The 15,570-nt window shown below is 38.5% G+C and overlaps 1 protein-coding gene across 1 annotated transcript in view; it reads right to left on the reverse strand.

Moving 5' to 3' along the window:
* The window catches only part of AAMDC (adipogenesis associated Mth938 domain containing), a 38,397-nt gene continuing 22,827 nt past the window's right edge, over positions 1-15,570 (reverse strand). Inside the window, exons 3-4 of the mRNA XM_032852986.1 lie at positions 1,827-1,922; positions 1-175 (exon numbers count right to left, since the gene is read on the reverse strand). Coding sequence (XP_032708877.1) covers positions 35-175; positions 1,827-1,922 — 237 coding nt within the window. The 3' untranslated portion in view covers positions 1-34. The remainder of the gene's footprint in view (positions 176-1,826; positions 1,923-15,570) is intronic.

Consider the following 15,570-nt stretch of genomic DNA (forward strand, 5'->3'; position numbering starts at 1 on the left):
CACTTTTGCTTAGTGATTTATTCTTAAGGCTCCATCAGCACGTGGAATGGAAGACCCCTCCCACTCTGATGCCTTGGGCAGCCAAGGCATTATACTCCTTCACTGCCTGCTCTGTCTGGAGGACCCGCACATCAATGCCTTGTTTCTCGAGGTACTCCATGGTTGATGGCGGCACCTGGGAAGAGGGAAAAAGATGAGTAAGTCAGGGAAAAGGCGCTTCTGGGTTTCCTTTCCTGCCATGAGGCAAGGGTTCTCTACAAAATTGGACAATGACAACAGTCACTACTCCATCACCCAGCATGTCACCATCCAAAATTTGACAGGGAGCCCCAAGGATTCAACAAGGCTTCTAAGAAGTTGACAGAAGCGTCATGCATGCACAAAGCTTAGGTGAAATGGAAATGGGAAATAATGGATTTTGGAGTCAGTTTTGTATTTGAATCTTAGCAGTGTGACCTTGGGTAAGTGAATTCAATTCTCTGACACTTTGTTTCCATTTCTGTAAATGGGGATAATAATACCTAGCTCACAGGGCTGGTATGAAAATGAATTCAGCTAAGGCATGGAAAATGTCAGTATGTTGAATGTCTGGGTCACTCCAACCTGAGTCTAAAGTCTAACTTTGCCCTGTAGGCCAGCTCTCTAAAGTTTCTCAACCCCAGTTTCCTCCTCTATAAAATGGGGATAAAAATACACACAGGGTGGTGTGAGGATGGAGTTTACTCACAATGTATGGATATTGCAGTTCAAATATCTCCTTAGGCCTTTCCTGACTGCTCCATTTGGAGCAGCCCCTCCTAAGTCACCATTGTCTTCACAGCATTTGTTACGATCTGAAATTGTCTACGCTTCTATTTTCCAAGAGGCCCATGAACCTTGTTTATCTTATGTATCTTGTCTCCAGTGCCTAGAAGAGTGTCTGACCCATAGAAGGCACTGAATAAATGTTTGTCAATTAATTTATATAAAAGATTCCCAATAGCGGCAACTATTATTGGATTTTTTTTTAATCTCTGGCTTGTGCTGAGTATTATTTTAAATAGATTTTAATTAGATTCTACGTCCTCAGAAAGAGCCCTGAAATATTTTTTAAATGCCCTATATTTTTCTGTGTTTGAACAATTTTATAATAACAACAGCCTTATAGAAAGGAATTATTTTAATGGGAAAAAATAGGTTAAATATATATATATATATATATATATATATATATATATATATATATATAAAGAGCACCTTTATCAGGTGCTCTAGGGAAGTAGATTTTAGGACATTTATATAAAGGAGAGAATGAGGTAGATATCTGTATACTTAAGCGAAGGGCTGCCCACATGTACAGTGTGATCCTATTTATGTAAAAACACTTAAAAGTGTATACATGTGTATCTGTATGCATAAGAGTATGTATTTGCAGCTGCATGGAGCAACAGACATTGAATTTGGAGATGGGAGTAGGGATCTTTCACTTTTCTACTTCAACATTTCTACATCAACTGTTTTGCAATAAGTATGTATTATTTCTGTAAATACAATAAAAATAAGTATTTTTTTCCGAAAGGGGAAAAACACATAACATCTAAAAAAAATATGAAAAAAAAAGAGTTGAAACAACACAGGCCTAGGGTTGGATAGGGACAAGAGACTCCAGCCCTGATGAGGAAGAGTACTAGGTAGCATCCCTTATTTTATCCTGGGCCATCCACTGGCTCAGCAAAATGAGGGTGCATGATATATTGAGAAGAGCTTCCAAGAAGGACATATTAGTAAGATAATGGTCCAAGAGGTCACCAACTGACCTCAGGAATGCTGTGCTCACCAATACTTACCTTCAAGGCTTCACTCATCCCTCGGCCAATCACAAGGGTCTGCACACCTTTCTTGACAACTTCCTCCACATCTGCAGGCTGCACACCAGGAGAATGCTGAATGTGGAAAGAGAAAGTATACCAGCTACCTGTTCTTTTAACATTGCTTTGCGTTCTTGGGGGATTCACTCATTCACCTATTAATTCACTGAGAAAATGTTTACTGAGGTTTATTTTGTGCCAAGCATCATTCAGGGCCCTGGGAATAATAGAAGATTCAATGCCTTAAGGAATGCTAAGTCTAATGAAAAATATAGGAGACTAAAAAGAAGTGTCAATAGTTTTACAAGTGCTACAAGGACATCAGTTCAGGATGTTGTGAGAACACAGAGAAAGAGCACCTCATTCAGACCTGGAGAGTTGGGACAAATGGTCAGGGAAGCATCCCAGAGGAGGTAAGCTGAGATGCAAGCTGAGGCCTAAAGGACAAATGGGAATTAGCCAGGTTAAAGGAAATCAGTGGAATAAAGCATTCCAAGCACAGGGACTAGCATGAACAAAGGCTCAGAGGGAAGAAAAAAACCCGGAGACTGAAAGGTAGTTCAATATGGCTGGAGAGAGAGGTGAGAGAGTGGAAAGAGAGAGGGTAGGAGAAGAAAGCACTTCACACCAAGCCAAAATTTGGAGCTTTGGAGAGATTTCACAAGAATCAATCTTTTTCTGAGTTCCTTTCCCACTTAACTCCAAAAACCAACTGTTGCTTTAAAACCTGTCACTTCATAAAGTCTTGCCTGATTCTCCCAGGGATATTAAAGATAAGCTGTTTAATAACATTAATCCAACATTAAAGGATGGTGACATCTGAGTTGCTTCCACTGCAGCAAATGGTAAAGTGGGAGTTTAGTAAATAACAGCCCAACCACTGGGTTTCACCTATTACATATCTGTGCAGGGATGACACTCTTAGTACTGAAGCTCAAAGACCAAAGCCCTCCTTCCCTGATTTGTCTGTCTATATCCTTTCATTCAGTCAAGAGGTATTTACTGTACACTTACTCTCTACCAGGCTATATACTCAATACTGGAAATACTGAATTAGCCAGAGAGTCCCGAGTTTTAGTGAGGTACGATTAGTGATTGCGTGGAAATAGCTACAATAGGATGAGATAAAGTAGAGTCAAAGGTTTCAGAAGAACAAGTGAGTAAATATGAGTGAGAAGTTGTCATGTATGACATGCTATTTTAATTGGGTCTTTAAGTATGAGCAGAAAGAAGTATGCCTTGATGCAGTGTTCGTGGAAGGGGTACATACTAAGCACAGCTAGACATGGTATAAAGAAAGAACTGAAAATGTCATGAAGACAACAAATGTACCAAAGAAAGAAGAGTTTTTCAGTTTTGAAAGATGACAGAGGAGATAGGAATGAAATTTATGTATTTATAAAGGTAAAAGGAAAGTAAATGAGCCTTTTCACTAAATCCTGAAATATTTTAACATGTTTATAGTTACAGTTTTCATAATACATGTATAGAAATTGCTCCATGTGATCTCTACAGTGATCCTATAAAGTAGCACTAAAACATCCACTCTTGTTTTATAGATAAGGAAACTAAAATTCACAAAATATATACACATAGGCCAAGATACACAACTGTTAAGTGGTGGAGCTGGGATTTGAACTGAAACATGTTTAACTTTCAGCTTAATGAACTTCATTAGAATACTACAATCCAGGGAGCATCATTTTTGACTCGAAAGAAATAAACCTACTGACCACATAGAGTTGTGCTTAGCCCAGTGCCTGGCCCATTGTATGTAGAATAATTGTTAGTTCAAGTGTGAACCTGAATCTTCCCTAGAACAATATCTCTCTTTCTGTCTGTCATCTCTCACACACACATAAGCTAAAAAAAAAAAAAAGAGAGAGAGAGAGAGGATACAGAATGAAATATTTGAAAAATGGTTGATTAATCCTCAAAAAGGAAGGAATGAAAAACATGAGGTCAAACAGAAAGCAAACAGCAAGGTGAAACTCTTAAACATAGCTATATCAGTAATAACATTGGACTAAAGAGTTTCAGGCAAAGACTGTCTAGATTAAAAAGCAAGACCCAACTAAACACTACTTACAAGGTAGGCACTTTAAAGACATGGGTTGAAGATGAATGGATAAAGAAGATGTGGTATATATATACAATGGAGTACTATGCAGCCATCAAAAGAAAGGAAATCTTGCCATATGCAATGGCATGGATGGAACTAGAGGGTATTATGCTTAGCAAAATAAGTCAATCAGAGAAAGACAACTATCATATGATCTCCCTGAAATGAGGAAGTGGAGATGCAACATGGGGGGGGGGTTTGAGGTGTAGGAAAAGAATAAATGAAACAAGATGGGATCAGGAGGGATACAAACCATAAGAGACTCTTAATGTCACAAAACAAACTGAGCGGGGGTGGGGGGAGTTATGGGCATTGGGGAGGGTATGTGCTATGGTGGGTGCTGTGAAGTGTGTAAACCTGGCGATTCACAGACCTGTACCCCTGGGGCTAATAATACATTATATGTTTATAAAATAAAATAAAAGACATGGGTTGAAAGTAAAACGATGAGAAAAGATAAAACACAAACACTAATAAGAAAGATGGTGTGTGAGTATATATATATAATCTGTTTGTTTTTTTTAAGAGAGACTGGCGGGTGGGACAGAGGGAGAGGGAGAATCTTTAGCAGGCTCCACACCCAGTGCAAAGCCCCATGTGGGGTCAACCTCATGGCCGCAAGATAATGACCTGAGCTGAAATGGAGAATTGGATGCCCAACTAACTGGACCACCCAAGAGCCCTTGGTATGGTTATGTTAATATCAGATTATGTAGACCTTAAGAAAATAAGTATCACTGCAGATAAAGAGTGTCATATGATGCTGAAAGGGCCAATTCATCAACAAAAATATAACAACTCCAAATCTGTATACTGTTAGTAAAAGACCTACAAAATATAAAGACAAAAATAACAGAACTAAGGGGAGAAATAGACACCACCACCATAGCTGGAAATCTTAACAACTCTCTTTCAATAATTGATAGAACAAATAGACAAAAAAATCCTTAAGGAAATGGAAGATTTGAACAGCACTATCAATTTGTCCTAATAGATATTTCTGGGTTACTACACCCAACAACTGCAGAACACATATATTTTCCTGAATACATGGAACATTCACTAAGACAGTCTAAAAGGCCCCATAATTTAAATCTCAGTAAGTTTCAAAGAAATGAATATATTCATTTTCATTTCATTTCATTTCATTACTGAAACTCAGTAAGTTTCAAAGAAATGAATAATACAGAATATGTTACCCGACAAAATAGATTTAATTGTTTACAATAAGATATTTAGAAAAGCCACAAAATAATTGGAAATTGAACAAAGTATTTATAACCAAAGGACAAAAGAAAAAATATATCAAAATTTGTGGAATACAACCAAATATACTTAGGAGGATATTTATCACTTTAAATATTTATAGAAAAAAATGGCCTAAAATCAATGGTCTAAACTCCACTTTAAAAAGCTAGAAAAGGACTGGCTGAGTGGCTCAGTCGTTAAGCATCTGTCTTCAGCTCAGCTCATGATCCCAGGGTTCTGGGTTCAAGCCCCGCATCAGGCTGCCTGCTCAGTGGGAAGCCTTCTCCCTCTCCCACTTCCCCTGCTTTTATTCCCTTACTCGCTGAGTCTCTCTCTGTCATATAAATAAATAAAATATTTTTAAAATAATAAAAAATAAAAAGCTTGAAAAAGAAAAGCAAATCATATCCAAAGTAAGTAGAAGACAGAAAATAATGGATATATGTGTACAGATTAATGAAATGGGAACTAATTCAGAAAATCAACAAGGTCAAAACTTGATTTTTTGTTGTTGTTTTAAAGATTTTATTTATCTGACAGAGAGAGACAGTGAGAGAGGGAACACAATCAGGGGAAGTGCAAGAGAGAGAAACAGGCTTCCCACTGAGCAGGGAGCTGGATGAGGAGCCCGGTCCCATGACACTGGGATCATGACCTGAGCTGAAGGCAGACACTTAACGACCAAGCCACCCAGATGCCCCAAAACTTGATTCTTTGAAAAGATGAATAAAATTGATAAAACCTTTGAAAGTCTGATCAGGAAAAAAAGAGAAGACATAAATCATAAATATCAAGAATTAAGGGGACATCACTACAGATCCTACAGATATTAGAATAACACTAATAAGCATGACAGATGGACAAATTCCTTGAGCAACACAATTTATAAAAAATACATAAGAAATAGAAAATCTGAGTCGTCCTATAGCTGTTAGAAATTTAATTTATAATTTATTTTTTTTTAAAGATCTATTTACTTGAGAGAGAGAGTGTGCATGAGCAGGGGGAGGGGTAGGAGGAGGGGGAGAGAGAATCCTCAATCGGACTCCCTGCTAAGCAGGGAGCTGGATGCCCAGAGCTCCATCCCAGGATCCTGGGATCATGACCAGAGTAGAAATCAAGAGTTAGCCACTCAACTGACAGCCACCAAGGCACCCTCAATTTATAATTTAAAACCTTTCTAGGTTTTAAAGAAAAAATTCTAGGCATGTATGACTTCTTTGGTGAATTTTCTTTTAAATATTTAATGAAAATCCTCAAGAAAACATTAAAAAATCCAAGGTTGATTCAACATTGAAAAATCAACGTAGTTCACCATAAAGAAGAAAAAAGCAGGTAAATTATCTCAACTGATGCATAAAAAGCATTTAACCAAGTTAATGTATTTATGATCTAAAAAAATTCAGCATGGGCATCTCAGTTAGTTAAGCATCTGTCTTGGGCTCAGGTTGTGATCCCAGGGTCCTGGGATCAAGCCTTGCTTCGGGCTCCATGCTCAGCAGAGAGCCTGCTTCTTCCTCTCCCTCTGCTGCTCCTCCTGCTTGTGCTCCTTCACTCTCTCTGCCTCTCTTTCAAATAAATAAAATCTTAAAAAACAAAAACAAAAACAAAAAACCTCAGCAAATGAAATTAGAAGGGAATCTTCTTTAGATAAAAGATATCTAAGAAAAATCTACCGTTAAACATAAAATACAATTTCTCCCAAATACTGATATAATGGGCATTAGCTAGACATTTATTTCCTTATTTTCTCTTGGATCTATCCATTCCTCTCCATCACCACTGTCACTACCCTGGTTTATGCTGCCATTACTTCTTGTTTGGACTATTGCAATAAATTTCTAATTGGTCCCCATAAAACCACTGTAGCTTTCCAATTATGCATTCTTCAAACTGTAGCCAGAGCAATTTTTTCAAAACACAAATTCATTCATGTAACCCCTCCTTAAGAGCATTCTGTGACTTCTCAATGCCCTTAACAATAAATGCCAAACTCCTTAACATGGTCTGTAAGTTCCCAGATTCCTCTGCAGTCTCACTGCATACCACTTTCTTCATGTTCTCTGTCATGCATGGCCTCCTATCAGTTCTTCAACTATAACATGTTTTCTCTCACCATTGTTAAGATAAAACAAAAATCTACAGACTGGGAGAAGGTATTTGCACATCACATATCCAACAAAGGACTTTATCTAGAATATATAAAGAACTCTCAAAACACAATACAAAAACAATCCAATTTTAAAAAATAGGTGAAGTAGGGGACTTGGGTGGCTCAGTTGGTTAAGTGGCAACCTTCGGCTCAGGTCATGGTCCCAGGGTCCCGGAATCAAGCCCCATATCGGGTTCCCTGCTCAGCAGAGAGCCTGTTTGTCCCTCTCCCTCTTCCTGTTGCTCTGCCTACTTGTGCTCTCTATCTCTCTGTCAAATAAATAAAAACCTTTATAAAAAATAAAAAAAAAATAGGTGAAGTATTTGAACACACACTTTGCCAAGGAAGATACATGGATGGCTATGAAGAACATGAAAAGGCACTCAATATCATAAATCACCATGGACACATATTAAAACCATAATGAGATATCAAATGCTAGTGAAGATATGAATTAGATCTATCCTACATAGCCAGTGGAAGTGTAAAGTATAAAGCTAACTCTGGAAAACAGCTGAGCATTTTCTCAAACAGACATTTATCGTAGACACACACAAATCCCCCCAAAAACCATTTATCACACGGCTCAGCACATTCATACAAAAATAGATATATGAATGTGTACAGCAGCTTTTTTGGAGAAAGGAGAGATTAAGTTTTTTACTTCCTAGACTTTGAAGTCGCCTTTTCCACTGTATACTTTCCCCCTGTTTTTTTGAGATATAAATGATGTACAGCATCATATAAGTTTAAGGTATGCAGCATAAAAAACTAACTTAATATATTACTATAATAAATTTAGTTAATATCCATCATCTCATATAGATACAAAAAAAAAAAAGGGAAAAAACACTTTTTTTCCTTGTGATGAAACTCGAGACTTACTCTCCTGACAACTTCCACATATATCATATAGCGGCGTTAGCTACAGTCATTCAAAGCAGTCTTATTTGCAGAAGTCCCATGGAAACAACCCAAATCTTCACCAACTGGTGAAAGGATAAATAGATTGTGTCATAATCTAACAATGGAATACTACTCAGCAATAAAAAAGGACCAAATTATTGATACAACAACAGGAGAGAATCTAAAATGTATTATACTCTGTGAAAAAAGCAAGTCTCAAAAGACTACATACTATATGATCTCATTAATATGACAAGTAAATATAACGTGTGTATTATCAGGTCAATTGGCAAAATATTAATATCTGTATATTAAATTGTATCAACACTTATTTCCTGATTTTGATCACTGTATTGTGATTACATAGGAGAGTGTCCTTGTTTTCTGAGAACTTCATACAAGTATATAGGGTAAAGGAGTAAAGACCTATAATAGTTCAGAAAAAATATCTATTGATAGAATGATAAAAAAAATATGATAATATGTTAACATTTGGATCTGGGTAAAAATGAGAACTCTTTTCACTATTCTTATAACTTTTCTGTAAGTCTGAAATTATTTCAAAATAAATACTTTTTTTAAAGTATATAGTATAGGCAGGATATAGATTAGCCAGAAGAGACCACATACAGGCACAAATACATACTCCCGTTGCCTCATTTGGTTAGCCAAGGAATCAAAACTTAAAAAGAGCCAGGTGGCTACACCAAGCGCGAGCAAATGCAGCACATCTTTACTGGCTTTCTCCACGGCTCTTGATTCCTTATGGAGTGTGCCAAGTGCTGCCAATATTTCTCACCCAGTCAGTGAATGTTCCAGAGCTGAGAACAAAATGCCAGTCTCTCTCACTAATCCACTAGTGACTTAACATCATTAGCATCTTCCTAAGGAACTGACACTTCACACTGTATGAGCCTACGTTTACAGTACTATCAAAGAGTGTTCTAAGTTGGAAGACCCGCGTGTCAAAGAGTGAACCAAACTAATCAGCAGTTAGGGTATGTTCCTCCTCTTGGAAGACGATGCAGAGCTAGTGCCCAGGTGGCTCTGAACAGTGCCTCTGGCTCCAGCTTTACTGTTCTCCACGAAGATCAGAGGAGAATGGGGGAGGACAGATCCTTTTTCTGGAAAGTTATTTCGATTCATAAATGTTTAAAAGGCAAAATAAAGGGGGTGTTTTTTCACGTGATTACAATGATTGGTTCTTAAAGCAATGTAAGAGGATTAGATTAGATGCCTTTTTAGTTCAGTGGTTCTGTGATCAATCCCAGAACCACCCTGAGCTGCAGTTATGCTATACAGAACTTAAAATATTTTTCTGGGGCAATGACCAAGGTAAATATTTAATAGAATTACAAATCAGGATTGGAGAGCTTCACCTTCCTTAAGTAAATGCACTTAACTGAAATATCAAAAGATTGCTTCATCTAACAAAGAATTGCATCTTCTTTGAGGAGCGTCATGATTGCCAGACAATAAGAGCTCACATTCTAATATAAGGAAACAAGATACTGCTCAGAATCAAGCGAAAGGTCAGAAAGAGTGCAAAACCATAATCCTTGGGAGATTCAGAGACTGAAGACAGCCGCAGCCCATCAGAGACTCTAGATCAATGAACTCAAGTGACAAATCTGGCTGCTGCGTGCTAGACTGCAGGCCCACGGTGTCACATACAGAGCAGTGAAAGAGAGTCTGCAACAGCCTGTGGATCCAGGCACTGGCGGGTGATTACTCACAATCTCGTGCAGAGGCCTGTGATTGGAGCCTCAGGCTGTTATTGAGGTGTCCTCCACCTGTCACCAGCTCCTCCTCCAGTTCTTCCAATCCCTTGGGGCAAACCACTACGGCTCTCTTCCCTGCGTGAGTGTCTGGTTCTGTTCCTCTTCTTTTTTTTTTCTTTTTTTTTTTTTAAATTTTTTAAAGATTTTATTTATTTATTTGACAGACAGAGATCACAAGTAGGCAGAGAGGCAGGCAGAGAGAGATGAGGAAGCAGGCTCCCTGCTGAGCAGAGAGCCCGATGTGGGGCTCGATCCCAGGACCCTGAGATCATGACCCGAGCTGAAGGCAGAGGCTTTAACCCACTGAGCCACCCAGGCGCCCCCTTTTCCTCTTCTTTAAGAGGCTTTCCGTCACACCATGTGAGGTAGTAAAAGCTCACTGTTTTTTCTCGAGGGAAGACTATTAATTGTGGGAAAATTCTAGCTAATAATAACGTTCATTGCACCTGCTAAACAACAAAGTGGCAACTTAGATGGCTGGGACATCTCCTCCTATTTTATGTTAAATTTGAAGAGAAAACATTCCTGAATTACACTTTCAAGGAAGCATTTCCTTCTGCTGAAATAAGTGGTTAGCGGCAATGCTGTTATCTGGCTGTGTTGCTGATAAAAGCAGATTCTGTGAGTGAAGGTTAAAGGATCTCTGGTATCTGTCCCCCGTGGACACTGCCTGACTCACATTCTCATTATCGTTTGCCTGAATTAAGAGCCTCCTAAACGATCTTCCTGTCTCGGCCAGCGCAGAGGCATATTTGCATTTTGTGTTCTGTTTTTGGTTCTGGTGACAGAGGCCACACTGGCAATCTGGCAAAGCCTACGGCCCCCTTCTCAAAATAAAATTTTAAAATGCACAGTATCAAATATATAGAACTGCAAAGACAACAGATTTTATACGACTAAAATGACTGAAATATTAAAAACAGATATGCAATCTAGTAATAATGCCTCTTTATTAGTTTAGAAGAGTGGAAATATTTTCCAAAAACTCGTTAGCAGACTTGCCCTCACATCTCCTCGTGGCAAGTGGCAGACTGCTAGTTGTTCTTTCAAAATCCATTCTGCCTCTACTCTGGCTCATATGGCCCCCCAGCTAGAGACTCTATTTTCTGTTCTCCCTTGCAATTAGCTATGGCAATGTGATATGCTATCACCAATATAAACTTCAGGTGAATACGAGCGGAAGAGTATATGTATGTATCTGGATGTGTATTTGCTTTTTTTTTTTTTAATACAGAACAGATAAACCATAAACTAATAAAAATAGTCACTGACCTATTGGAATGAAGTAGGCATGGGATAGAAGAGACAGGAAAAGGAGTAAGACTTTCCTAAGTGTACCTTGCTAAATTGTTTTGACTTCTGAACAATATACATTTTTTATATATTCAAAAAAATTAAATCAACAAAGACTGGAAGTAGGGGGACACTCAAGACGGCATGCCAACAGAATCAAATGACCTCAATTATATCAAACTGATGATACAACAAAAAGAAAAGATAAATGAAGTTAACTTTTTAAGTGTTCTGACTGTACACCTAAATGGGATGTGTTCCAAGTACGAAAACACCTATAAAGATCTTGAATTTTGGGGTGCCTCGGTGGCTCAGTGGGTTTAAGCCTCTGCCTTCCGCTCGGGTCATGATCCCAGGGTTCTGGGATGGAGCCCTGCATTGGGCTCTCTGCTCAGCGGGGACCCTGTTTCCCTTTCTCTCTCTCTGCCTGCTTCTCTGCCTACTTGTGATCTCTGTCAAATAAATAAATAAAATCTTAAAAAAAAATAAAGATCTTGAATTTTATTTTGTGATCTTGATGTTGGTAGTGGTATTGGTGTAGTGATTTCAAAACTGTTTTGTGTGTATAGTAGAACACACCAAATAAGTAATGATAATGATAGATTTTGGAACTCGGGTTCTCTGTGGGAGAAGAAAGGCATAGATATGGGATGGGGGAATAAAAGAATCTTGAGGTGCTGGATTAAACTGGAGGTATCATTATGAACTCATTTTTACACACACACACACACACACACACACACACGGCTCTGTAAACTGAAAGGGTATAGATGGAGTGACGTCTCAGTAACAATGGGCACACCTAATATCCAGCTCTTGATTTCTAGATGCCATTCTTCACTAAAAGGAACCGGGGCTCCCTGAAGAAATGGCTGAATCCAGGGATAATATATCTTACTATTCCAGAAAACAAGGCAGTGGTAAAAAAACTGATGGGAACATAACAAAAGAACACTGGCCTGGGGCGCCTCAGTGGCTCAGATGGTTGAGTGTCTGCCTTCAGCTCGGGTCATGATCCCAGGGTCCTGGGATCGAGCCCTGCATCAGGGTCCCTGCTCAGCGGGGAGTCTGCTTCTCCCTCTCCCTCTACTACTCCCTCCGCTTGTGCTCTCTCGCTCTCTGTGTCAAATAAATAAATAAAATCTTAAAAAATAAAAAAAGAAGAACACTGGCCAAGTGTGGGACAATTTTAACCTCAAAAATATTACTAATCGCAGTGGATTAAAACATTATCTTATTCTGCTTAAGTGGCTTTAACAAATGGCCACAAACTGGGTAGCTTATAAACAATAGGAATTTATTTCTCACAGTTCTAGAGGCTAGCAATCCATGATCATGGATTGAGTTTTGGTGAAGTCCTTCCTCCTGGTTCAGAGCCGGTACCTTTTCTGTTCTCATGTGGTGGAAGGGATCTTTCTGCAGCCTCTTTTCTAAGGTACTAATCCCATTCATGAGGGCTACACCTTCATGACTTAAGCACTCAAAGTCCCCACCTTCTGAAACCATCATCTTTAGGTGTTAGGACTTCAACAAATGGATTTGGGAAAGGCACATACATTCAGAACATAGCATACATTAAATTTTAAAAGATAGTATGAGCCCATAGTAATAGTAAAAATGGTGGGAGTGGCCAAAGGAAAGCTCTTCCTTACATCAGAATCCAGCTAATGAATGTGAAGGAATGACAGAAACACCATCATTTTGTAACCATTAATTTAGTAAAGTCAGGCAAAGATCAGTGGTCAATGCTAAAACCACTGGCTGAAAAGGTTGCTGGGGAACAAGATATTATAAAGTTTCAAATTATTACTCTACAGAGTACTAACTGATTACAAATGGAAAAATGTACCTTTACCACCATCTAACCCACATGATCAAACATAACCTCATCAGTAACTGGACAAACTGACTTTACATTGCCCCCAGATATGATACACTGAAGACATGACAACCTGGGAAACATTCATGCCAAAAATGATTAACTTGCATCTAATCATGGTAGAAAAAAATCGGACAAATCTAAATTGTAGACTGTTCTACAAAACAACTGGCCTAGACACTTCAAAAATATCCATGTGATAAAAGAGGAAAAAATGGGGAGCAACTGAGTTCCTTGAGTATAATTTTATGATTTTGTCTGGCAGAAGGCTTTGTTTTAGTAGATACATGCTGTAGTGTTTAGGGTTCATGTAAGTATCAAGTGTCACAATGTAACTTACTTTCAAATGATTCAGCAAAAATGTCATTGAAAAAGGGAGAGGTAGTGGGGTAGTGTGTATGCCAGAGAAAGACAAAGTAAATTTGGCAGAATGTTAACAATTGGTGAGTGCAGGTTGATGGTATACAAGTGCTTATTTTTTATGCAGGTTTGAAAATTTTCAAAATTTAAAAAAAGGAGAAGAGGTTCAATCTAGAAGCAGCTCAGCATAGGCCTTCTGTTGTCAACAAGGTTTACAGGGTGAATGGGAAAACAAAAGCAAAAGCAAACAAATCTAAGTGCTGAAAGGGTTAGGAATAGCTCGGCTCAGCTGTCTTTCCTTAGGTAGCATTACCCTGAGCATCAGACCCTCTGGTGTCGTCAGTTCTACAACTTTCTGAGAACTATGTTCTACTTTGTACCTATTGCCTGTATTATATATAAAAGTAAAACCACAAAACCAACAAAAGTTATAGAGGACATTTTGGGGACTTCAGGGAAATTTGAAGATAGACTATAGACTAGATAATGTTATTGTACCAAAGATAATCTTATTTATGATAATGATATTGTAGTTATGTAGGAGAATGTTCATGTTCTTGGGAAAGAAATGCTGAAATATGATATCTAACATTTACACTCAAAAGATTCAGGGGTGGGGGGAAGTGTATGTGTGTGTGTTTAGAGAAGAAAATAAAGTAATTGTTATACTTGAAATTATTAGATTAAGGGTATAGGGGAGGGATACCTGGGTAGCTCAGAAAGCGTCTGCCTTTGGCTTGGGTTGTGCTGGGATTGAATCCTGAATCAGGCTCCCAGCTTGGCAGGGAGCCTGCTTCTCCCTCTGCCCCTACCCCTGCTTATGCTTGCTCTCTATTTCTCTCTCTTTCTGACAAATAAATAAATAAAATCTTTTTAAAAAAAGGGTGTAGGGGAATTTACTGTGCTATTCATATAGGTGTTGTATAGGTCATACGGTTTTCGAAATTAGAAGTTGGAGTAAAGTTTCCACATTTCCTCTAGTTGCCCTTGGGTAATTGGTTTGGCTTTCTCCCCCCACCCTCTTTTTATTTATTTATTGGAGAAAAAGGGGGGAAGGGGCAGAGGGGGAGGGAGAGAGACAAGTGGACTCCACACTGAGTGCGGAGCCTGACTTGAGGCTCAAACTCAGAACCCTGAGATCATGACTTGAGCTGAAACCAAGAGTGGGATGCATAACAAACTGAGCCATCCAGGCACCCCAGTTTGGCTTTCTTTTAATTTTAAACTTGTTATATTTTCCTTCTTGATTCCTTTCACCCTAACAAAAGAATATATACATGAATCACCCATGTATATTTACACATAGAAAAGTCTTCTCCTGTAAGACAATTATTACTTCAGGATAGAAATGAGCAAAGACAGTATGAGATAGTAGAAAAGTATGGGCTTTACAGTAGGACTCAGGTTCAAATCCTAGTCCAAAAATGATTAGTTGTGTGATCCTGGAAAAGCTGTATTTGACTACATACATAATAGCTGTTTAATGACTGGTAGAGTTTTGGGAGGAGGTAGTAGTATTTAGTCTTATTTAACAATAGTATTTAGTATTGTTATTTTAAGGACACTAGTTGAAGACAATATATTTTCTTGATATTTCCATTATGTAATCATGATAAAATCTGCCATATATATATATTTTTTTTTTAAATATTTTTTTATTTTAAAGAGAGAGAGAGCATGAGTGGGAGGGTCAGGGAGAGGAAGAAAGAATCCATGCAGACTCTGCACCAAGCCTGGAACTCGAAGTAGGGCTCAATTCCACAACCCCAAGATCACGACCCCAGCCAAAACCAAGAGCTGGACCCTCAACTGACCATACCACCTAGACAAATCTTCCCCTTTTAAACTAATTAAAAAGGAATCACAACGTGGGACACTTGGATGGCTCACTCGGTTAAACATCCAAGTCTTGGCTTTGGCTCAGGTGGTGATTTCAGGGATGGGGGCTTGAGCCCCATGCAGGGCTCCTTGCTCAGCACTGA

Source organism: Lontra canadensis, unplaced genomic scaffold, assembly GCF_010015895.1.
Source record: "Lontra canadensis isolate GAN:19392208 unplaced genomic scaffold, GSC_riverotter_1.0 scaffold7, whole genome shotgun sequence".
Classification (NCBI taxonomy): Eukaryota; Metazoa; Chordata; class Mammalia; order Carnivora; family Mustelidae; genus Lontra; species Lontra canadensis.